The 24,883-nt window shown below is 34.3% G+C and overlaps 2 protein-coding genes across 5 annotated transcripts in view; both read right to left on the bottom strand.

Annotated features, from left to right (window-relative positions):
* Positions 1-24,883, bottom strand: part of LOC111048106 (BTB/POZ domain-containing protein KCTD1) — a 298,361-nt gene that overhangs the window by 226,300 nt on the left and 47,178 nt on the right. For 2 of the 4 annotated variants that reach the window (XM_039430713.1, XM_039430715.1), the window contains exon 2: positions 24,413-24,480. The exons of the other annotated variants lie outside the window; for them this stretch is intronic. The gene's annotated coding sequence lies outside the window, so the exon portion shown is untranslated. The remainder of the gene's footprint in view (positions 1-24,412; positions 24,481-24,883) is intronic. 4 annotated transcript variants of the gene reach the window in all.
* LOC120351904 lies at positions 18,722-20,371 on the bottom strand. Its single transcript, XM_039430718.1, has 2 exons — positions 19,678-20,371; positions 18,722-19,207 (listed from the first exon to the last, which is right to left on the bottom strand). The coding sequence occupies exons 1-2, from the start codon at positions 19,916-19,918 to the stop codon at positions 18,897-18,899; spliced, it is 552 nt and encodes a 183-aa protein (XP_039286652.1). The 5' UTR covers positions 19,919-20,371; the 3' UTR covers positions 18,722-18,896.

Raw genomic sequence — 24,883 nt, 5'->3', positions numbered from 1 at the left:
TTGGCGATATTTTAACTCTAAGGGTATAGCTTCCTTATAAGTCCTAGGTGCTCAATAACAAATCTTTTGGCGATATTTTAACTCTAAGGGTGGTTTTTAAGGGTTTAAATTTCGTCTTTTAGCATGTATATTCTTCTTATTCCAATCTCTTATTTATAATTGAAATGTCCATACCATATGTTAATATAGAACTATAATCTAGAGAGAGTACCTCTTCGAAACAGTTGTTAACTGGTAACCAAATTAATGATTTTGTCAGGTTGGCATTAAGTTGGGTTGATTTTGTTAGGTTGGCACCAAGTTGAAGATTAAAATGCATTTATCGCGGAAAAATTTATTGGGCACTGCTACTCCAATCAGAGCTATTCCTGAGAATATTACATTATTATTTATTTTCCAACCACTTGATAATGGCATTATTTACAGCCGAAACATGTCGTATTATAATTTTGAAAAGGGTAATCAGATTTATAAATATTAGAATAAATATTTTTATTTCTATTCCTTGGAGTATAGATAATTTTTTTGTTTCATAAAACAAACTTTTATGACTGGATTTCTATCAATTGATCCTATTCTATCAAGACTAATTTTGTTTGTATATCTGACAGATCGTGTGAACAGCTTAAACAAATTTCAATTATTCAGTATGATGAATGGAGGGTATTTTTGAAACTACAGAAGTGTCCGTTGTGGAATCCGTGTGCAAAGAGTGAGGAAATTCGGCCAGAATTTAACTTGACGAAAGAAAGGGATTATTTATTAAAACGGCCAAATAGCTGTTGTTGCTTTTCCTAATGTAAAAATATCTTCCATAGAAGTAAGGCGCTTTTCCCATGAATGAATTATTCCCAAACATTAGTTGTGTTACCAAATAAAATAGAAGGTAGCTTTCGATAAAAATATTGGAGAATATGCATAACATTTTGTTGATATTCAGTTGAAACTGTCAGGATACCTCATTAATAGCATCAATGCTCCCCATTCAAATAATACTGACACATTGATATGAATCTTACTATAATTTGTTTACATTAGTTTGATGGAGATAAGATGATAGTTACTGTTTCGATTTCAAAATTATGATTGCCATTTTTACCAATTTGTTACCAAATTTAGCGATCTTATTTTAAAACATTGCAGTATTCATGGAACATCTGGAAGGATAGGACCTATTCTTCCAGATGTTCCATGAATACTGAAATGTTTTAAAATAAGATCGCTGTACCTGGTACAGAAAGTGACCGGATGATAGCCAAATAAATTTAAAATCGATCTCTCCAAACATATGGTAGTTGAATTGATGTTCATTGTGAGGTGATAGAAATGCGACTAATTTCTTCAGCTTCTGTTGTATTGGTTCCTCTGTTGCTCCATGTTTCTACGCCATGGCCTTGAGAGAGTCAGTTGTCCTGTCTGTTAATTCCTAATCCGGAATAAATACCACGAGAACCAATCAGAAAAGAATTTTATTAAAAAAAACCCTGCTCTGATTAGTTCTCATGGAATTTAATCATGATTGAAATTGAACAGGCTTTTGAGCTACTGGACCTGATATTTTCATGTTTCAAAATCAGCTAAAAACTAAATCGAAAAAACATAATATTCCATCAGCTGGTCCTATTTCTTTTCATCCTATACTATTAAACGAGAAATTTCTGTTTATATGTTTAGATGTTCAAAAGTTTGGATGTTTAGATATTTAGATGTTTATATGTTTGTATTTCACCGGATCTCTAAAACGGCTCTAACGATTCTCACGAAATTCAGAGCATAGTAGGTTTATAATATAAAAATTCGATTGCACTAGGTCTCATCCCTGGGAAAACTCGCTGAAGGACATTGAAAGGATAATAATTATTCATCCTTGGAAAAACAGCTGATAATAATTATTTCATCATCTGTTGATGATGGAAGTGAGTGAGCGAGTTCATATTTGTGGGACTGTATCAAAATTATGACTCAGCTGTTGAACTATTGTAATCATTCAATCAGGTACTTGGTGCCGGTTGCAAAAAAGCCAGATTATTTTCAATCCTGATAAATTCCAGTAGATCCATCTTTTTGAAATGGTCTTCTCTGATTTGGTTCACGTGAAATTAATCAGGATTAATATTCAACCGGCTTTTGTGCAACCGGGCCTTTGTGAGGGAAATTTTTGGATTCCTCTGGGAATTAATCTTAATTCACTGTGATTAGATGGAACATTTCTGTATGAGCTATGAATGATATTATAATCTTTCTTTCGTAGTAATTTTTTTATGCTTTTGTACTCCAGAGCGAAGCTCGGTCCCCGATATTGATGTCATTACATGACACAAGTCAAACCTATTCATATTCATATCAATGAAACACAAGTAAATACTAAAGTTCTCAATTTAGATAGAAATTAAATTGAGTTACATGTTAATTTACATTCAAATTTTCATCCCTAAGCTTTTGGTTTCAAGCTAAGATTATAAAGAAAGAAATCATATAATGGTAGTCAATAATAATCAAAGTAATTGATTAAACTCTATCAGGAATTATTCAAATTAACATTAAAATGTCCACTTGAAAATTCCCACTCCAATATTTATGGTAGTAAAGTTTAGGACATGAGAAATCAGCCATATTAAATGTTAGACTAATTATTATGAATGGACTCTTATATATATAAATGGACTTCCATGGAAGAAAGAATCAGTCGATTGGCCGCTTTTAAACTTTTGAATAAGTGAAACGAAGAGTAAAGCTACGTTTACACCAAAGTTATTAACAAAATGTAAACATTTGATGAACATTTGTGTTAATCAAGTTCCGTTCAATCTAATAGAATCCATAAGGATTAAGTCATCAACATTTTGTCAATAACTTCGGTGTAAACCAGCCTAAGCGATAGGCTATACCAGAAATTACAGAATAAGCAAGAGATCCATGGATATCAGAGTCAACCAATTCCAAATAAACTTGAATAAACTTGGAATCCTATTTTCAATTGCATCAAGCAAAAGCAAAAATGATATGATCACTGCTAATTTGATAACTGTCAACGAGAAATATTAATTGCCAAAGGATAAAGTCGATGTCGACTCTTAAGCCCCACCCAATATTCCACAAAATTCGCTGCAATTAGTCTACCATTCTACAGAGCACTTCCAACACATCAATTAATAATTCAAATGATTAGACTCAATAATTCTCATGCCAAGCTGTGACCTTATTTCTTTATTTATTACCGATAGAAGGCAGATCATAAGATGCTCCTAGCAAATAGTAGGTCCGTGATACAAACATTTGAGCTGAGTCTCATCTCTGAGATAACTTGAGAGGAAAAATTGAACATCCAAGTGGCAGCTTATTGAAACAGAAATTTCCATCGTTTGTTGAAAACTAAAGAGAGGAAGAGAGGAAATTAACCGCTGTGGTTATAATATTTAGCAATATAATTTGGAAACATTGCATGATTCAGTAAAAATATTCCCTGATGTCAAGATGAGTGCATAAGAGCAACTGGGTGACATCGCTAACTTTTGATTGCTTTCCAAAATACGCAGTTGGTTGTATATTTCAACAGAGTTGAATGTGTTGTTCTAACTGAGGTGATAGCATCGCAACTAATCATCACACTTACTTACAACGATTTTTGTGTGACTGAGTATTATAGAAATGTATTTGAATGAACGGTCCTATATATAATAACATTTTCATCGAGGGAGAGCACCTTTTCGAATACAAAATTCTATGACAGTGACGAGACTATATTAATTTATTATTCATGTTATATTCAGCCAGCAATTTTTGTTTGTCTGATGGATCTCAAAAACGATTTTAACGGCTGTGGTAGAATTCAGGTTATAAATATTTTACAAGAATAATCTGATCATTTAATTCCCGTAGGGAAGCACGGGTACCCTGCTAGTGTGTATATAAAATTGTTTTCAGAGTAGGCTACTTTTTCCTTTGTGTAAATTGTGGAATTCGATGATTTTTTAAAAGTCGTCAAAACAGCTATTCTACAGATGAAATAATCTTGACTATGTGTTTTTTCTATGAACTGCTCTACATACCTACCTCATGCAAGAGAAGGAGGTGACAAAGTCCATTTCTCAAGGATGGGGTGGACCCCTATTAGTTTCCCAGAAAGGAGACTCATGCCAGTTGATGGAGCTGATAAATAAGCTAATTCATACAGGGTATGAATTTGAAAAAAATCGGTCAAGTCATTTTTGAGAAAATCGTGAAAAACATGGTTTTTTAGTAATCATCCGCCACTTTTCTCAAGAATATTACGGAGCTCCTGCATTTTTCCCAGAAATGAGACTCATGTCAGTTGATAGGGCTTATAAATAGCTATCCATGGTATGAATTTTAAGAAAATTGTTAGAGCTGTTTTCGAGAAAACCGTGAAAAACATTGTTTTTTAGTAATTATCCGCCATTTTGAATTCAATTTTATTGAATTACTCATTGTCGAATCCTCATGTTAAGTTTGAAATAAAGTTTAAAATTTCAAGTCAATCGGTTGATTAGGAATGAAGTAATCGTGTTCACAGACATACCTTAAGCCCATTGCCTACCTTAATTTTTTTTTGAAAGCAATACTTTCCTTACCTATGGTAATAGGGCAACGAAAGTAAAAATCGAATTCGTGAATATCCTCGAAATTTCATCAATTTATCTTCTGAATACAAATCTACAGCATTCAAATCTTCAAACTTTTAAGAACGTCACCAGCAAAACGTTTCCAAAAAAACATCCGCAAGTCCTTAAATTGACTTTTCCATGATGATTTTTAAAATTGTTTTTTTAATCGTTTTTCGTCATTCTGAATCTTATGGGTAAACTTGGTGTCGCTGAGAACGAATCTGCAATCAGAATTCCTCTATCTTGAAGAATAACGAAAAACCCTAGCTACTGATCATCCGACAACCGTTAACAGCCATCCAGCAATGCGGCCGAAATACTTCCCGTTCAGACATGCATCTCAAATGACAACTCAGTCAAGCTGTGCGAAACCGAAAGTACGAAGAAGACGCGCATCCTACCTGTCTGAAGGTTGGTCATAAATTATTTTCGTGAGAGTACGAACAGAGCGCGCTTCATTTCAGTGCGCGCTCTCTTCGTACCTCACTGATTTACCCTTCTGACAGCTTGACAGATCTTCGTTCTCCCTGATAATATAAAATATATAAAATCTAAAATATATAAATATAAATCCAATATAAAATATATAAATTATAATATAAATATCACGCTACTACTTATTTTCTAGTTTTCTTCAATAAACCCCTTCAACAAATATCGACATGTTGAGGACCGAATGGTGAATATTGAAAAATATTAATATTGTAGATTTCTGTTAGTGTTCTCCAATTATTGTGTTGAAGTGATTTGATTTAAGCCGAATTTATTGATATGAATTCCAGTGAACTTCGATTTATGTTAACTGTTAATTATATTTTTGTTTTTAATCTTAAGTGTTAATTTTATTTTTTGACTGGAGTACGATTCTGCTAAATTACTTCAAAGCTGTTTGAAAGCTGCATTAATTTCAACAACATGGAAGTAATTTAGACTTCTATGTTGTTGAAATTATTGCAACTGAAATCATGTGTCGGCACATAAAGTCTGTCCGTCTGACAGTCTGTGTGATATAAAATCAAAACAATTTTTCATCTTATGCACTTCCAATGTTATTTCTATATCCTGAAGTGGTGAGTCAATTTTGTTGTCCAACGAACTTCACCTGTGAAAAGGTTTGAAGAATTCGTGTTCAAAATTTGAAGCTGATTGATCAATTTTCTCTAAAGTTCTTTTCGAACATAAAAACAGGCAGAAAACGCCTTAGTAAGTCAAAAGTGAGAACTTCGCTAACGCTCGTTCTAATGTAGAGACTTACGTTTCAAGCTATATATATCAGCCTGAATTTTGAACCCTTGTCAACACTAACTTGTCAAACTCGAATCGTAGAGGTAGGAAAAGAGCGCGCATCATTTCAGAGCGCGCTCTCTTCGCAGCTCACTGATTTGCCCTTCTGACAGCTTGACAGAACTTTTGCATGCGCGCTGTCTTCGTTTTCCCGTGCGAAACCAGCTTGCACTGCGGCACTAGGTTAGGCGCTGTAGATATATTCAGAAGATAAATTGATGAAATTTCTAGGATAAATTTTCACGAATTCGATTTTTCAATTATCAATTTCAGAAAATATTATTCCAGTCTAAAAAAAAAAACTTTAATCGGGTTATTAGTTCTAAATCAGGTAAGGGTTTGAAAGGGTACGCTAGGAGGATAGGTTTTTGCTTTTAAATAGCAAAATGCTTTTATTATTCAAATGTTTTGATGATAAATTATTGTAAAGCAGAAACAGAAAGCTTGCATGTCAGAACATGTTTGTGTTATATAATTTTACTATACGTCACCCTATGATTTTCAAGAATGCGATTTTTGCCTACCCTGTTCTACAGCCTACGTCGCGGCTTTAGTTCTCCCACTCCAATCGCATGCCAACTCATCCATATAAATAAAAATCGAGCCTCAAATTTTGACATTCAATAACTTTTTTATGTGTGCACCGAATTCGATGAGTTTTGTTTAGTTGTGTTGTTCAGGAGCAGGTTTATGGTCTATCAAATTTATGATCAGACTTCAGGACTCGTTCCTACGGTCCTTCAAAGTTTGCATGTAATCCTTATGGGAGAAGATTTGTGAGCTGACCAAACACAGAAATGAAAATCAGCTGTTATAATCATTGCGTTATCCAACAGCCGTCGGTAGATCTGCTTTTACTTTCCTTGCCCTATCACCGTAGGTCAAGGAAGTATAGAAATAAATCACCTGGTTTTGATAATATAAGGTTGAAAGATATATTGTTATTGAAGGATGAAATGGTTTCATTTTTACAATTGCTTATAAATAAAATTATCAAATCCCAAAGTATACCTGACCTTATGAAAGTTTCTGTTGTCTGACCCATCCATAAAAATGGTGAATTCTCTATTTTTAAGAATTTTAGACCAATTGCCATATTAGCAATTTTTGAAAAAAAATTTCGAGAAATATATTGCCGAGAGGATGAATTTATTCCTGCTTAAACATAATATCATCAATGATTTTCAATATGGTTTTATGAAAGGATTAGGTCCAAATAAATTGTTGTCAAATTTTTCTAATTATATATATGGTAACTTGAAGGATAATGTTCATAACCTTTGTCTTTTTATAGATTTTTCAAAAGCATTTGACACTATAGTTCATAAAATTTTATTACAAAAGCTATCTAGTGTTGGGATAAGGGGACCTGTACTCAGGTTATTTGAAAGTTATCTGGAGAATAGAAAATTTGTTGTTAAAATTGGGAACTATTCAAGTCAAGAGAGGACTTCAAATGTGGGAGTACCTCAAGGATCAGTCCTGGGACCTTTGCTGTTTTTACTTTACACAAATGACTTACCTAGATATTTGATTCACTGTAAGATTTTTATGTTTGCAGATGATATTTTGTTGATTTCCTCTCATAAATCGTTAGATGTGGCCGAAACCCGGTTACAACATGATACCAATACTCTAGCTAAATGGTATCATAATAATTGTCTAAATATAAATGTTACCAAAACCAAGGTGCTACATATAACCTCATCCTACATGAAAAGAATTGGGGAACCCAAAATTAAGCACCATTGCTGTGAATGTTTCCAACTGCAGGAGCAAGATATTTTCATATGTACAAGAGATTGTCAGTTTATATCGAATTGTATAAATTATAAGTATTTAGGAGTAACAGTTGACAGTCATTTTCGTTGGGATATCCATAAAAAAATTTTTGTAATAGACTGAAACAGGTATTGGCCAAAATGTATTATATTAAAGATTTAATACCTAATAAAGTGAAGAGGATGATGTATATAGCCTTGAGAGAGTCTGTTATGAGATATGGATTGCAAGGGTGGGGATTTGCTAGCAATGTTTATCTTAGGAGAATATCTTCGGTACAGAGGAAGATTTCACGTTTGGTCAGCAATTCTCAGGGATATATTTCATATGAGAACCTTTTGAATAGATGCAAGGTTTTGAATATAAAAGGTATATTTCTGTTTACTTTGATTTTAGAAAATTACTTCTGCAAAAAATATTTAGTTATGAAAGTTAATCGATACGATTTAAGGAATGAGAGGTATGTTGTACCATTCACTTCAAATAATTTAGCCAGAAACACCTTAATCAACATTGTACCAAGAACTTTCAATGATTTACCCGATAATTGTGCTGAGTTTGTTAATATGCGCCTGTTGAAAAGGAATTTAAAGATTTGGTTGAATAATTACACTTTAGATGTAACATAATGTAACTCATCATTAATTGTAGAGATTTACATGCTCAATCTTTTCCACTCAATTTTTTTTGTTTTCATTGTATCTGAAGCCTGATAATTAGGAATCTAAAATCAAACTTTGCATAGTCGGGGCGGAGCTCTTGAAATTTTTACAGATATGGGACTTGTGTCAATTGATAGAGCTTATCAGTGACTATTCTATGTATAAATTCAATTAAAATCGTTGGGACGTTTTTGAGAAAATCGCGGACAACCCTGTTTTTGACAACATTTTCTTAATTTTAGCCGCCATCTTCAAATGCATTTGATCGAAATTGTTCGTATCGGATCCTTATATTGTAAGGACCTTAAGTTCCAAATTTCAAGTCATTCCTTTAATTGGGAGATGAGATATCGTGTAGGGGGCGCGACAGTCGAGACCGACGACAGTCGAGGCCTGCGACAGTAGAGGACTGTTTTCCAGTCCTCTACGGTCGTAGGCCTCGACTGTCGGGAGTGTACGAAATTGAAGAGTCCTCTACTGTTGCCTAACGCAGGCGACATTTGAGGATTCTTTTTTAGGAGTCCTCTGCGGTTGCAGGTCTCAACTGTCGGGGCTGTTCAAAAATTGAAGAGGCCTCGACTGTTGCCTAACGCAGGCGACATTTGAGGCCACTTTTTCAGGAGTCTTCTACCGTCGCTGGCCTCGACTGTCGGGCCTGTACAAAAATTAGAGAGTCGCTTGCTGCAGACGACAGTTGAGGACACATCCTACTGCGATACCAGACTGTAACTGTACTAATGGGTTAATAGTGCATTAACATCTAGTGTTCAATAGATGTTATGAAATACATTTTGTAATGATTAGAACATCTGATTTGTTGAAAACCAAATAATGGAAACTTTCTTCATGAAAAAAGCATATGAACTTTGAAGGATCGTAGGGCTTATCTTTAAAGGATTTTCAGAACGAAAATAGGCCTATGACACTTGTCGGTCATACAGGTGAAGAATTACAGCTTAATCAAACAGAAAGACAGACACCATCTCTTCTTATAGATAGATAGATAGAAGATAGATAGATATATAGATTTGTCAATGAAGGAGGCATAATGCAGTAGTAATGAATTCCCATTACTTAAAAATATGTTCAGGGACCACCATCCAAGTACTGGAATGTATATTATATCAAATAATAAATAAATTTTATTGTCATAAACCAACATTGGTAATTGACAAAGTCACACATTAAACAAAATATAGAACACAAAATACATTCATTCAGGTACTATCAAAAAATTCGCTCAAACAATGAAACGGTCATTCAACAAGCCAATTAAAATGTATTTTTTTGAAATGAACAATGTTAGCACATTTGATCTCTGTAGGTAACTTATTATAGATCCTTAGTCCTATGCTGTCATAATGCTTCATGCTTGTGGATAGACGTTGATATGGTATATCAATTTGATGTTTATACCTTGTATCATGAGCATGAATTTTGCATCTTGTCTTCGAATTAGGTAAGTTTTTCATTGTATAAAGAGTTACATTGTAGATATACAAATTTATGATAGTTAATAGTTTAAGTTTCTTGAAAAGAGGTCGACAGTGGCTCAGATAGTCTGCACCTGACAAAACTCAGACTGCTTTTTGTTCATGTGGCAATAATAAGACTTTGTTCATGTGGCTGCTGTTTCCATATATTAAAATACCATAGGCAATTGTGCTTTGAAAAAAGGCAAAGTATGAGCTCCTGAGATATTGTTTTGGAACTAAAGTTTTCAATTGTCACAGTAAATAAATAACTCTAGCTAGCCTACCAGTAATGAAATTTATGTGGGGTTCCCACGTCAATTTGGAGTCAAACATTAATCCAAGGAACTTGATACTATTGCTGTTTTTTAGTGTGTGATCTCTCTGGCTAAATGTCAGAAACTGAGTTTTGTCTTCATTTAATTTGAAGCCATTCGCTCTGAACCATTTGGAAGCTTCTATTAACGTATTAGCTGTCATATTCTTTAGTGTGTGTGCATCTAAGTGAGAATGGAGAAAAGTGGTATCATCAGCGTACAACACAGACTTACTATTGAGTGAGATAGGGAGATCATTAATCATAATCACAAATAAGAGAGGTCCCAAAATTGATCCTTGGGGGACACCATACTTCACTCTGGCAAGATCTGATTTATTATTGCCCACACATACAACCTGTTTTCGTTCACCAAGGTAGGATCTAAAAAGACTGAGACTCTTCCCAGTGATTCCATTAAATGCCAATTTATCCAGCAGGGTATTGTGTTCCACGCAGTCAAATGCTTTGCAGAAGACTTACTCTCAAATGATTTGATCACAAATTTTATCAGGGACTCAAAGGCGTCTTCCCTTCACAAAACCAAATTAATGTTCTGATAACATTTTAATATTCATCAAATATTCATATACCTGTATGCACATGACAATCTCTAGCACTTTTGAAAAAACTGGCACTATCTGAATAGGTCTAAAGCTAGACAGTTCTTCTTTAGAACCTTTCTCATAAACCGGAACGACCTTGGACACTTTTAACACATTAGGAAAAATACCTTTTGAAATGCAGATATTTATACATTGAGTCAGTGCTGGTACCACCTGCAATACGTTTAAGAAGGCAACTGGATAGGCCATAGAAAACCTCGCTTTCAGATGGCTTTAGATCATAAACTACTCTAGAGATAACTTCTTGACTGACCTCATGAAAACAAAAAGTGGCATTATGCTTTTTATCAACACTTTCATTAGGCATTTCGATGGCTGATATGGATAGCTTCACTATCTTTTCATGGACATCATCAACCGATTGTATGAAATATTCATTCAAAATATTTGGCATTGGAGTGGTGGATCCTTGAGCACATTTACTTGAAGATTTCGTTTTGATTATTTGCCTGCTTTCCTGCAACTGTTATTCGAGGACTCAATAATTGAAACATACTATCGGGTGAACTTAATGCTTTTTCCAATTTAATAAGACTTGACCACCTTTGTTGACGAAACTTAATTGTAGGGTGGAAAGATGTGGGTTTCTTTATTTTACATGTTGAACTTAATAGAAATAAAAGTTCATTTATTGACAAAGAACATTTCCCAATGCATAGTCAACATCAAAACAATTTAAAAGTTACAAAATTAATTAGCTTCAGAGAATCGAAAAAGGTTACATAGTACGATGATTAGAGTAACAACCTTCTTATATAATCTAGGAAGTTGATTTGAAAAATCAGCAACTTCATCTAAACATTCTTCCTTAAAAATATTTTTCACAGTGTTTTTGAAAAATATACCCGAAATGTTTCTAACAATTACTATATATTATAATCAGACATATAATTTTGTACCTATAATAATTTTGACATATATTTTTGTAAAGCCACCTCTTTTGAGATCTTGCAATTTGTAGAAATTCAGTTCTAAGATTATTCCTGCGCCTAGTATTTATAACTCGCACTTTGTGATCGGCAGGGGGCTTCGCCCACGGCACCCCTGAAAATGTTTTTCTGGTTTATAATGTTTTTTTTTTGTAATTTGGAAGTGTAGACTCTTCTCCTTGTGAGAGGCTACTTCTCTTTTCTTCATCACTAAGAAGCAGTGCTCAATGACTCAGACTCACAACCTGCTATCTCTATAAAATATTATTGGTTCAGCTTCTTACTTGGGTTGACATTACTCTTTCAATAATTGTTTGTGGACAGATACACATTGAAAGTAAACGCATGTTTGTTCTACATGTAAACTTGAATAATTCCATTTTTAAACTATGACAGAACTTAATTGTACTAGGCTATAAATTGAAAATCTATGGTGACCTTACCGTACGTAAATATAACAAGGTAAAGTTATAAAGTCTCCTCCCCAAATTGTCAGCCCCATCACCACTTATCACCATTATTTTTTTGAATAATCTTCATTTTTAGTAGAAAATTGAAGATTGATGTTATGAGTGGGGATGAAGCCCTGCCAGCCACTAGTAGTCTCGGCGCCTATGATCATTGTAATTTCTCGCTATTCACTACATCTGTATCAGCAATAAAAATGAACTGTATACTGCACTCCATAAGTCGAGATGATCTAGGCCTACAATGTAAACATAGGCAGATGTGCATGTGAGAATCGGATTCTCGGAAGGCTTAATGCTGACACGTTCTAGCTAAAATCTTTTTGTTCTCATTCACCACTTCATACATGAGAAAGTAAAATTTAAAAGAATTTCATACAGTTGAACATTATTTGTTGAAATTCTTATTATTCTTCTCGCTTACCTGAGTGAATGAAATATATTGGTAGATGTAGAATGAAAATTGAAGAAAACGTTTTGATGATAAAGCAATTCTTTGAATATAATCATTATTCATGGTGTCCTTAGAATGTGTAACGTTAATGATCTTTAATGATCTAATGATACTTTGTTTTTCGTCATGTTAGAAAACAAATTCATGGAGGAGGAGAAAGGAATCAGACGATAAGGGATTGGGACAAATAGTGAATAGATACATAGAAAAAGTGAATTGAATGGGGATAGAAAAATTGCTAAAAGGTAGTGAAACATAATATATTGAGCCTGGTATACAAAAAGAGGTAATGTAACAAAGCATGAAAATAATACAGAAGAATACCAAGCTAGCTTGTACGGGAGGAGAAAAAAAGTTGGAAGAGGAGAACAAGAGAAGAAGGCAAGAAACAGAAGAAGAGACATGAGGAGGAAAGGAGATGACACCGAAGGGAAGAAGAACAAGAAAGGAGGAAACAAGAATCAGAAGAAGAAGGATGATGAGAAAATGAAAAGAAACGGAAGAAGAAAAAGAAAGAAGGAAGAGTGTACTTCTCTGAACAAAAATTGTGAGGATTATGATTGTAATAGGATACAACATAATAAGTTCAGATAAATACTCTCAATTTGTAATCTTCCCAATGTACTAACAAAAAGAAAATTTGAATTGATAATCAATCTGTCTTATTCAGTTATTAATGGAGTAAATAAGAGTGTAATATAATAGCCCGCCGACTTGTCTTCACGGTCGACGAATCATGTGCTTTGTCCCAAAAGTTTGGCCAATTGCGAAGAGTGCCAGGAATGCTAGTCGAAGTGGGAAATTTGAATGGATCTATTTGAGCTGTAGATCGTGACCTGTAGATCTCACCACACTATCGATGAAATGAAATATTGAAAGATTTAGCTAAAAACTAACTAACATATATAATTCCTCATCTGAACATTCAGTAATCAATCAAAATCTTTTCAGATACCACAATCTTTCCTAGACTCCGATTGGGTTTCGATGTTTTTAGACAATTATTTCTATTTTTGTCAAAATTTTTATATTCCAGTATTTCCAAGCATTTCTGGAACAATTCTCTACTCTATGAATTTGATGTTGTCGGTGATATTTTTTCATAAGAAACGTAGGATTATAATTCAATACCAGCAATAATTATAACTGCAGAATATTTTTTCAATGCGAGAGGTATTAATAAAAGCAGGGAATAAAACAATCTCTCTCACACGTTTCACTCTCTCTCACACGTTTTCCCTTTATAATAGCCAATTTGATAAATCATTGATTTGAAACAGAGCCACCGTTCTGTATTATTATTATTATTGTTAATAAAAGTATTATTACTCTTATCCAAAGAAATACAACAATATCATTCGAAATAGATATAGTCAACTCTTCATCTACCTTTTTTTCACACATCTCTTCCAACTCCCCTTCACCATCTAACTCTTATCCAACTTATTTTAACTATCTATCTTATTTCAACTATCCTCCAACTCATAGGAAATACTGACAAATTTTAGTGAATCACACTCCTCTTCCTTCTTCCATCTCTTTTTCTCTTCTGTTTTTTCCTTTCTTTTTCATCATCTCATTCTATTTTTTCTTAACTTTTTTGTTGAACTTCTTCATTATATCTTTTCCTTTTCTCAACTGCACTTCCACTTTCATCTTTCCAGTGGAGTGTTAGTGAAAATTATATCCATGATAACCTTTTCCAACGATCATGAACGGTTTAAACTTGGCCGATTTAAGTAGATATAGAAAAATATTGTATTATCGAATTGCATTACATCTTCAGACCATTTTTACATTCATTACATTCATTTTTCAAATTGTACTGTAAAGAATTAATTGAAGTTAGCTGTATCGTTCATATTATGAATAATTATTATGAACCAACGATCATGATACTAAGAAAATGATTACATGACAGCTGCAACCCTAAACTCTAGACTAACAATGAGAAAGAAAGAAATGTTCAACACTATTCATTCATTCATTTTGTATATGTCAACTAAGGACCACAGTAATTCACCATTAACCATTATCATAAACGCTATCATTATTATTATTATTATTATTATTATGTTGGTCTCCCGCTTTCGCCTCCAATACTCATTCTCCTCCAATACTCATTCTTAGGCTACATTCTCTTCTCCAGGAGTCCTCTACCGTCGCTGGCCTCGAATGTCGCAGGTCACACACACACACAAACACACACACACACACACACACACACACACACACACACACACACACACAACACACACACACACCACACACAAACACACACACAGAACAATACCCAAAAACCACTATTTTGGACTCAGGGGACCTTGAAACGTATATAAATTTAGAAATTGGGGTACCTTAATTTTTTTCGCAAAGCAATACTTTCCTTACCTATAGGGCGAAGAAATTAAAAATATAGTGCATCAGATTAAGCTGAGACTAAGCACACCTGAGGCTTGTTGATTCAAAGTGTTGATCTTATGGAGATTGTCTTATCACACCGTTCCACGCTATGCCCGATTCAGTGTGTGTGAGGTCTTCCATTCAAACCAATAAGCAAGAAGCACCTGGATGCAAAATGCCACATTGCGCCTCCTCAGGTGTGCATCCAGCTAAAGTTTGTCATTAGATGCATTAACTATTTGGCGGTACGAAGTTCGCCGGGCCAATAGATGACTGACCAACCTCCTGTCTACTAACTTTGATTGGCGAGTACAATTCCAAATATAACTCTGAAATTTGAATAGACGAGTCGACGAATTGGCTTTGAGATGGTTGTTTGGTCCCTATCACCAATATGTAACTCATTTCAATAAATCACTTTTGTTAATATTATCATAGACAAAATATAGTAACATAGGCTTATGCTATTTTTTTCTCTATATGGAATGAGTACTGTGATGAATCTTTCAAATAGATCTCATGAAAAGAGAGAAAAAATTGTGATTACCTTTTAAAATGAAAGAATTTGCTAAAGGAATAGTTAGCGACCGAGCGATAAAGCTTACTTATCAATAACTGTATATTAGATAAGAGTACCGTTCTGTACTGAATATTTTTCTAGGAAAATTATTCAATAAAATTATAATTATTTTGCGAATAAAGCACAAATTATTTATGAATCGCTCACCGATTTTGAGGTTACACTTGTTTACTATCGATCAGATGTTTTTAAAACAGTTCGAACGCAGCTGACTGATTCAAAGCATTGTCAAATATCATACCGGTTCTCATGCAAGGTAAAATATCATTCCTAAAAATTATAAAACTATCAATAAAGGATCAAGAATTTCAAAATAAAAAATAAAATGTATGTATTATTGTTGAAATTATTTATTATTTAAGAAATTATACTATACGTCAGGTCTTATTGTAACTAAATAGGTCATAGCATGAAATTATATTATCGATAAAATGGCAGAAATTAATTATAATAATCTCAAACCTAATAAAAATTGTACAAGAATATTAATTTATTAATAATTTAATTCAACTGAACCACATGGTAATTAAATCTCTATGGCAGGTCTAAGCCAATCACAGTGCATAGAAATAGCACCAAGACGGTGATCGTTTGAAAGCAACACATGTTAATCTATTATCAGACACCAACCCCGCCTTATCAGTTATACTAGCACATGTACATTGTATGAGAGGAACTATGTCTATAAGATTAAGCAGTTTTAAGAATTACATAAATTAAATTATTATTGTAATTAAAGGAATTGTATTCTACTACTTGCCACTGACGTCATGTTTACGTCACAAGCGTTCTACCAATGGCAAATTTTTATGCAAATTATTACATTGAGATTCCGAGAAGCAAGGTCTAGCCTAAAAGCTTAGAGAAAAGAGCAGCACTTCCCTTTTGAAATCCTTACCGTGTAGATCTCTTTTTATAGTTACCAAAGACCTATTTGTAAAATTTCTTGTTCGATTTTAAATGTTCTATTTGTGAGCCGATATTTTAGGCCAATTTATTTGTTATTCGTAAATTTCTGTTCTCATCAATCGGTAAATTTAAAAACTTAAAGTAAATTATCCCTTAATTAATTCGGTGAAGGAGATATTTAAATTAAAATTCCCCACGTGCTGAAACCAAAGCCTGGATTGCCGCCGATCAAACGATTTTTGATCTAAAGAAGAAAACCACGACCGCCAAGGAATTTCACGTGAGTTATAAGTTTTAAAAAGGGGCCCCAATCTACGCTTCGAAAATATTTCAGTGCAGAAAAACATAAATTTTTCTTCGTTAAGTTATTGGCCACGCCGACAAGCGCTTTAGCATTTAAGAGCCTAGAATTTATTCACATTTAATTTATAAGAATTTGTAGTTGATTAACTATCCTCCGCTGCCTGAACCACGACCCCGAACATTTTAAAAAATATTTCTATAATTCATTTTTTCACTATTTTTTCAAACTGTTAAATTTTATCAATTGTAAAATTCTGTTGAATCACGCATGGTATCATGCAAGCACAAGAAAATTTTTAACTATTCTATTAATGCTAAATTATTATCAACCTGTGAATCAAATTCTGAATCTGCACTGTATGATTACATATTTTATTATAATATATTTCAGTTTTGTTAATTCGCTTTCTGAGTTCGATTATTTCTTAAGCCTGTCAATTATTGTGTCTGATACGTTCTATATCATCAAGAACCGATCGAATACGATCATTGGAATAATTGAATCAAGCTGGATATTGGAACAGGTCTAAGTGGATGTAGCGAGTGGGGTCAGATCGAGATATTTATTCTTTGTCCTTACCTGCTCATATATCAGCTTTTATCTGTTACCTACCTCGAATTTGGAGCGAACTCATCAATTGTACAGCAGTGGCAGCCATAGATCATATAAATTCCTACAATAGAGCTTAAAACCCGACAAGACTCTGTTCTCGAAGTATATTCTGAACGATATTTGGTCCAAATACCGTATTTTTAATCCTTCAGAACTTATTAGAGACGCAGTCCCGTAAATTATCTACATCGGGATTTTTGCTCGACCTGTATGATTTTGTATGCTCATTCTTCACAGGTAATAATTTTAAGGTATCCGTATTCAGTGTTTAGCGATCGCTACACTACTTATAAAAATTTCATCACAATACAATTTGTCATTAGAAGAATCAAGGGTGAGCGAGCGTTTAGGCCTCCCGCGATTCCGACAATTGTATTGAGTCTTGTAGTGAGTCAATCAGTCTGGTGTTCACTCAGCGTCCTCACACGCCATTGCAAAATTTATAGCCACTACACCACTGACTCAGTGCAAGATTCACCCTACATGTGTGAAGCCTTCAAATCACGCTCCACATGATTTGGCGCCCAACGTGGGGCATTTAAACACAGCATTACATCATCCTACGTGTGTTGCCCTATCCTTGGAGGTGAGAGTGACTCCCCCAGGAAGAGCACCACATGATTTGGCGCCCAACAGTGATAGGCATTGAAGAGGTGGATAATCGACTGCGAGGATTATTTAGTTGCTCAGTATACTATAGCGCTGACAACGGGAAAATTTGTGAAAAATTCATGGTTGTGAATTTTTTCGAATTTAATATTGACTGTTCACTGTTATATAAAATAACAAGAAGTACCATACCCAATTTTTGAACAGAAAAGAAATTTATCGATTGATGAATTTCTAGAGAAAAAATCGAACTCAGAATTTTATTATCGTGTTATTCGAAAATTGGTCATACTATAAGTCATAGGTATAAGAGATATCATAAGAAAGGTCATATTATTTGAAGAATATTAGGTCTATATTGAAACAATTTATAAAAATTTACAGAAAAGAGGATTGAAGTTATTTATATTTTTTAAATTTTTAAAACATAAAGAGGGAAGTAAAATTAAATCACGGATATATTGCGGAATAATTTAAGCAGAGTATCACTGCTTTTATATAAAATTTTGCGAAGAATACTAGCCCTATATATAATTGCGGCAAGAAATTATAAGAATAAAATATTTATAATAATAATAATAATAAATTATAAGAGGCGTACCTGTATTACTGCATAAGTGTTCACTGTGTATCCTGTATGTTCGTGTCATTTTTATGTTAACGATATTGCTAACTTGACTCATTTTATCACTGAACACATTGTTAAACCACTTTTTCTGTATTTCACTCACTACTGCGCTATAACAATTTCTATTGGATTCCTTACCAATTATTTTGTATATCACAACACTTTCACGTTTTTTATTCACTGCAAACTTTCGTTGTGCTATTTTTCCGCAAACTATGGCAGGAAACGACCAGGTCAATCCAAGTCTGTCGGATACCGAGGACCTCTCACCCGATTGTTCGCCGCCATCCGCATCCGCCACCGCATCCGCCGATTTCCATCCCAATGTACTGGATGATTTATCTTCGACACAGGTGGAGGAGAGCTGCATCCTAGTGGAAGATCCGTCGGCAGCCCAAGAGCCGGAGGACGAAACATCGGGAGAGCATACGGACGACGACGCCCCAGAAACAGGAACCCCCATCTCTCGTACTGTCGCTCGGATAAAAAACCAGAAGATAACCGTTCGCCATACGCCCACTCCCGCACTGGATATGGACGCCCTCCTGAAAGCAATAGCCAAGATGAATGAACAAACAAAGGAAGAATTAAAAGAAGACAACAAACAAATAAAAGAAGCATCGAAGAAAACAAATGAAGCAATAAACAATCTAAATGAAAAAAGCGAACAAATAAAGGAAGACAACAAACAAACGAAGGAAGCAATAAACAATCTAAATAAGGAAATCCAAGAAGTAAAGAAGGTAAATGAACAGGGTTTGGAGAAATTGAGTCAGCGGATGGATGGAGCATTCCGTGACACAGATAAAACCATCAAAAAATTAGCTGAGTGTCTAGATAAATCAATTTTAGAAACAAATAACCGATTGGATAGGATATCTGAAGATATGCATATGGGAAAAATCAGCGTCGAAGTCAGCATTAAGAAACATATACATGTGGAGAAGGATACAATAAAGGTGGTTAAAGTCAAACGAGCAAGCGAACATAACACATGTATGGAAAACCAACCCACCGAGAATGTCAAGACTGGAGTCGCGCCGCACCCCGCCGAACGCCGAGAGGAACCAGTCGACATCATCCGCCAGGCCGAGGACGTCATCCATGGCATAGAGGGACAGCCCGTACCACCGCGCGCCGGACACCAGGAATCCAAGGACATTGCCCACCAAGTTGAAGAGCAGCCCGGACCGCCGACCGCACATATCTCCCATCCACAGAGGACAGCACCTGCAACACATCAAATCAGTATCCATCAAAAACAATCAGAAAACAACATTAGAACAATTAAAATCCGCATGAAGTCAAGACTACACACAAGCAGAAAAACAATTCAAGAAAGAAGAAGAATATCTAGAAGAACCTACAACCACCGCCGTCATGTAAGGCTAAAATTGAATATCAAATTTCTCCCCGCCATGCAGAAAAGAAAAACAGTGGCAAAAAGAATCTATTCACACCGCAGTCACGTCCGGTTAAAATCCAGTAGACTGTACACCGGCATGCAAAAAAGGAAAATATCATTTGGAAAGACACACAGACACCACCGGCATGTAAGGTTTAAAAAGATTAAACTGCATGTTACCGGCCGACAAAGAGGAAACACGTATGTAAGAAGTGATTTACACCGCCGGCACATTCGTTTTAAGCCAAATTTAATAAAACGGATAGTCGCAAATTGGAATTAGACCTTGAGAATACCGAAATCAAATTTAGATGGGGGCTTAAGGAAGAAATAATTTTTCAATCAACTGGAAACTACATTTGTGGAATACATCAACTATCAAACTTCCTCATAGTCCCAGCCTACCCATTGAATCATATCTTTGCAGACTAGCCTCTTTCTACTACAGCCTAATAATCAACACAACCTAAGCTTCGCCGCATCTCAGCTAATAATGAAATATTATTAATTCACTTCAAATGAAGAAACCGAAATCAACTTTAAGTCAAGAAAACAAAACTGAAAACAACTCTAAAAATTACCAACCTGTTCAAGCCATCCGCCTCATGCTACAATCATCACAGAAACAATCGCCTAGTTATATCCGCCCAACTGGAAAACAAAAACAAAAATTGTATTATCCACGGAAAATAATTATAAATTAGAAATAACATGAAATTAGTAGTGAATAGGAGGAAAGAAAATAAACAAAGTTTATTTGAAAAAATGTGTAAATCTAACCATGAAATTCAGAATCGATAGAAAAAATCTATTCAGAACCAAAGCCTGTTCGATAATTTTCTTCGTCCCACCAACCAATGTGTACGAAATCCTAGAGTCAATGTTAATAGAATCCAAGCAATATCGTTATTCAATTATTAATGTAACATATTATTTAATGTGAAATCATAAGCAAAAACGCAACCAAAAATATATATTTATGTTAATTTGCACGAAATGCGCATGTTCTATGTCATATATGAATGTATCTCTAAAAAACTCCAAAGAAAATGAAATTCTTACCTTTAAATGTGAAATTTATTACTGTTGCATCAAAAGATCATGAATTGTAATTCAAATTGATAAATGTAATCTTAAGGACTTAATATTTGTAACCAACATTGATAAAAATCAAGAAAGCCATCTCAAGTGTAATCCTGTTTGTACGCAACGTACTAAGCGCAAATAAGAAATTGCTCGAGTCAAACGGTAGACGATTGTCAAGTCACCGAAGTAAAATCACACTCTCACCCAATTTATGTAAAAGCCAAACCAAAGAGTCGAAACCTGTAATAACTATGAAAAAATGATGAAAGTCTATATTTGTTGCAAATACTGTTCAAATCTTAAGAAGTAATATGTGAAATCTTGTATATTTGTTATAGTTATGGGTCTGCTCATAAGCCACCCGTGAATGGAAGTTGTGGAGTTGTTTTAATGAAGGATCCAAAGAGACCTCATTAATTATTGTATTTCGATTGTATCCAATGAAAGGAACAATCAATTATTTATTTTCTCGTAGCCAAAAGTGCACGATATATTGTTTTTAGTGTTAAGTGTTGAGTTTTCGTAGAAGTAAGGAGAGGAAATAGTGTATTCATCACAATATCGGATTTTTCAAATAGTCATTGTTTCGACTCGTCTCCCAATTACCTATTTAAAATATCCTGGGGGCTTTTGTGTGATGAATCTTTCAAATAGATCTCATGAAAAGAGAGAAAAATTGTGATTACCTTTTAAAATGAAAGAATTTGCTAAAGGAATAGTTAGCGACCGAGCGATAAAGCTTACTTATCAATAACTGTATATTAGATAAGAGTACCGTTCTGTACTGAATATTTTTCTAGGAAAATTATTCAATAAAATTATAATTATTTTGCGAATAAAGCACAAATTATTTATGAATCGCTCACCGATTTTGAGGTTACACTTGTTTACTATCGATCAGATGTTTTTAAAACAGTTCGAACGCAGCTGACTGATTCAAAGCATTGTCAAATATCATACCGTTCTCATGCAAGGTAAAATATCATTCCTAAAAATTATAAAACTATCAATAAAGGATCAAGAATTTCAAAATAAAAAATAAAATGTATGTATTATTGTTGAAATTATTTATTATTTAAGAAATTATACTATACGTCAGGTCTTATTGTAACTAAATAGGTCATAGCATGAAATTATATTATCGATAAAATGGCAGAAATTAATTATAATAATCTCAAACCTAATAAAAATTGTACAAGAATATTAATTTATTAATAATTTAATTCAACTGAACCACATGGTAATTAAATCTCTATGGCAGGTCTAAGCCAATCACAGTGCATAGAAATAGCACCAAGACGGTGATCGTTTGAAAGCAACACATGTTAATCTATTATCAGACACCAACCCTGCCTTATCAGTTACACTAGCACATGTACATTGTATGAGAGGAACTATGTCTATAAGATTAAGCAGTTTTAAGAATTACATAAATTAAATTATTATTGTAATTAAAGGAATTGTATTCTACTACTTGCCACTGACGTCATGTTTACGTCACAAGCGTTCTACCAATGGCAAATTTTTATGCAAATTATTACATTGAGATTCCGAGAAGCAAGGTCTAGCCTAAAAGCTTAGAGAAAAGAGCAGCACTTCCCTTTTGAAATCCTTACCGTGTAGATCTCTTTTTATAGTTACCAAAGACCTATTTGTAAAATTTCTTGTTCGATTTTAAATGTTCTATTTGTGAGCCGATATTTTAGGCCAATTTATTTGTTATTCGTAAATTTCTGTTCTCATCAATCGGTAAATTTAAAAACTTAAAGTAAATTATCCCTTAATTAATTCGGTGAAGGAGATATTTAAATTAAAATTCCCCACGTGCTGAAACCAAAGCCTGGATTGCCGCCGATCAAACGATTTTTGATCTAAAGAAGAAAACCACGACCGCCAAGGAATTTCACGTGAGTTATAAGTTTTAAAAGGGGCCCCAATCTACGCTTCGAAAATATTTCAGTGCAGAAAAACATAAATTTTTCTTCGTTAAGTTATTGGCCACGCCGACAAGCGCTTTAGCATTTAAGAGCCTAGAATTTATTCACATTTAATTTATAAGAATTTGTAGTTGATTAACTATCCTCCGCTGCCTGAACCACGACCCCGAACATTTTAAAAAATATTTCTATAATTCATTTTTTCACTATTTTTTCAAACTGTTAAATTTTATCAATTGTAAAATTCTGTTGAATCACGCATGGTATCATGCAAGCACAAGAAAATTTTTAACTATTCTATTAATGCTAAATTATTATCAACCTGTGAATCAAATTCTGAATCTGCACTGTATGATTACATATTTTATTATAATATATTTCAGTTTTGTTAATTCGCTTTCTGAGTTCGATTATTTCTTAAGCCTGTCAATTATTGTGTCTGATACGTTCTATATCATCAAGAACCGATCGAATACGATCATTGGAATAATTGAATCAAGCTGGATATTGGAACAGGTCTAAGTGGATGTAGCGAGTGGGGTCAGATCGAGATATTTATTCTTTGTCCTTACCTGCTCATATATCAGCTTTTATCTGTTACCTACCTCGAATTTGGAGCGAACTCATCAATTGTACAGCAGTGGCAGCCATAGATCATATAAATTCCTACAATAGAGCTTAAAACCCGACAAGACTCTGTTCTCGAAGTATATTCTGAACGATATTTGGTTCAAATACCGTATTTTAATCCTTCAGAACTTATTAGAGACGCAGTCCCGTAAATTATCTACATCGGGATTTTTGCTCGACCTGTATGATTTTGTATGCTCATTCTTCACAGGTAATAATTTTAAGGTATCCGTATTCAGTGTTTAGCGATCGCTACACTACTTATAAAAATTTCATCACAATACAATTTGTCATTAGAAGAATCAAGGGTGAGCGAGCGTTTAGGCCTCCCGCGATTCCGACAATTGTATTGAGTCTTGTAGTGAGTCAATCAGTCTGGTGTTCACTCAGCGTCCTCACACGCCATTGCAAAATTTATAGCCACTACACCACTGACTCAGTGCAAGATTCACCCTACATGTGTGAAGCCTTCAAATCACGCTCCACATGATTTGGCGCCCAACGTGGGGCATTTAAACACAGCATTACATCATCCTACGTGTGTTGCCCTATCCTTGGAGGTGAGAGTGACTCCCCCAGGAAGAGCACCACAGTACGTACCACTACAATATCTCTGCTCGTGAATTGAGAAATTCGATAATTAACTTCAAAACCTGACATGATATCTAAAACTTGTAATATTTTGTACTCACGTGCTTCTCATTCGAATTTGTTCCGTTTTGAGAAATTATCTTTGCATGAATAAGTTGCATCAGCTCACCTGAAATAAAAAAAAATAGGTTCGGTTTAGAATAGAACTGGAGGACAGGATATAGCTGAATTTGATATTCTTTTTGTTATATTCCCTCATTCTTTGCACAAAGATTCCGTAACGAGCACTTCTCAAGTTTTAAAAATAACCTCCACTATCATACTGCATTATCCAAATTTAATCGAAACTGTTGCAGCAGTTCTCGTGATCCGAGATCCCGGCTCACCAATCATAGTCAAATCAGATATTTTTGGTTTTACTAAACTTACGAATAAACCATCATGGTTTGTAAATGAAAGACCTTCACTACTTTGCACGTTCAGTATGACATTCAACGAGAACATTATGGAGACAGCTATATCACCTACTATCACCTCTGGTCGGCTGTGAGTTCAGGCAATAACAGTTCAAT

The sequence above is a fragment of the Nilaparvata lugens genome, chromosome 6 (genome assembly GCF_014356525.2).
Source record: "Nilaparvata lugens isolate BPH chromosome 6, ASM1435652v1, whole genome shotgun sequence".
In the NCBI taxonomy this organism is placed as follows: domain Eukaryota; kingdom Metazoa; phylum Arthropoda; class Insecta; order Hemiptera; family Delphacidae; genus Nilaparvata; species Nilaparvata lugens.
Note: the sequence above shows the minus strand (reverse complement) of the source record. Positions and strands in the feature narration are given on the sequence as shown.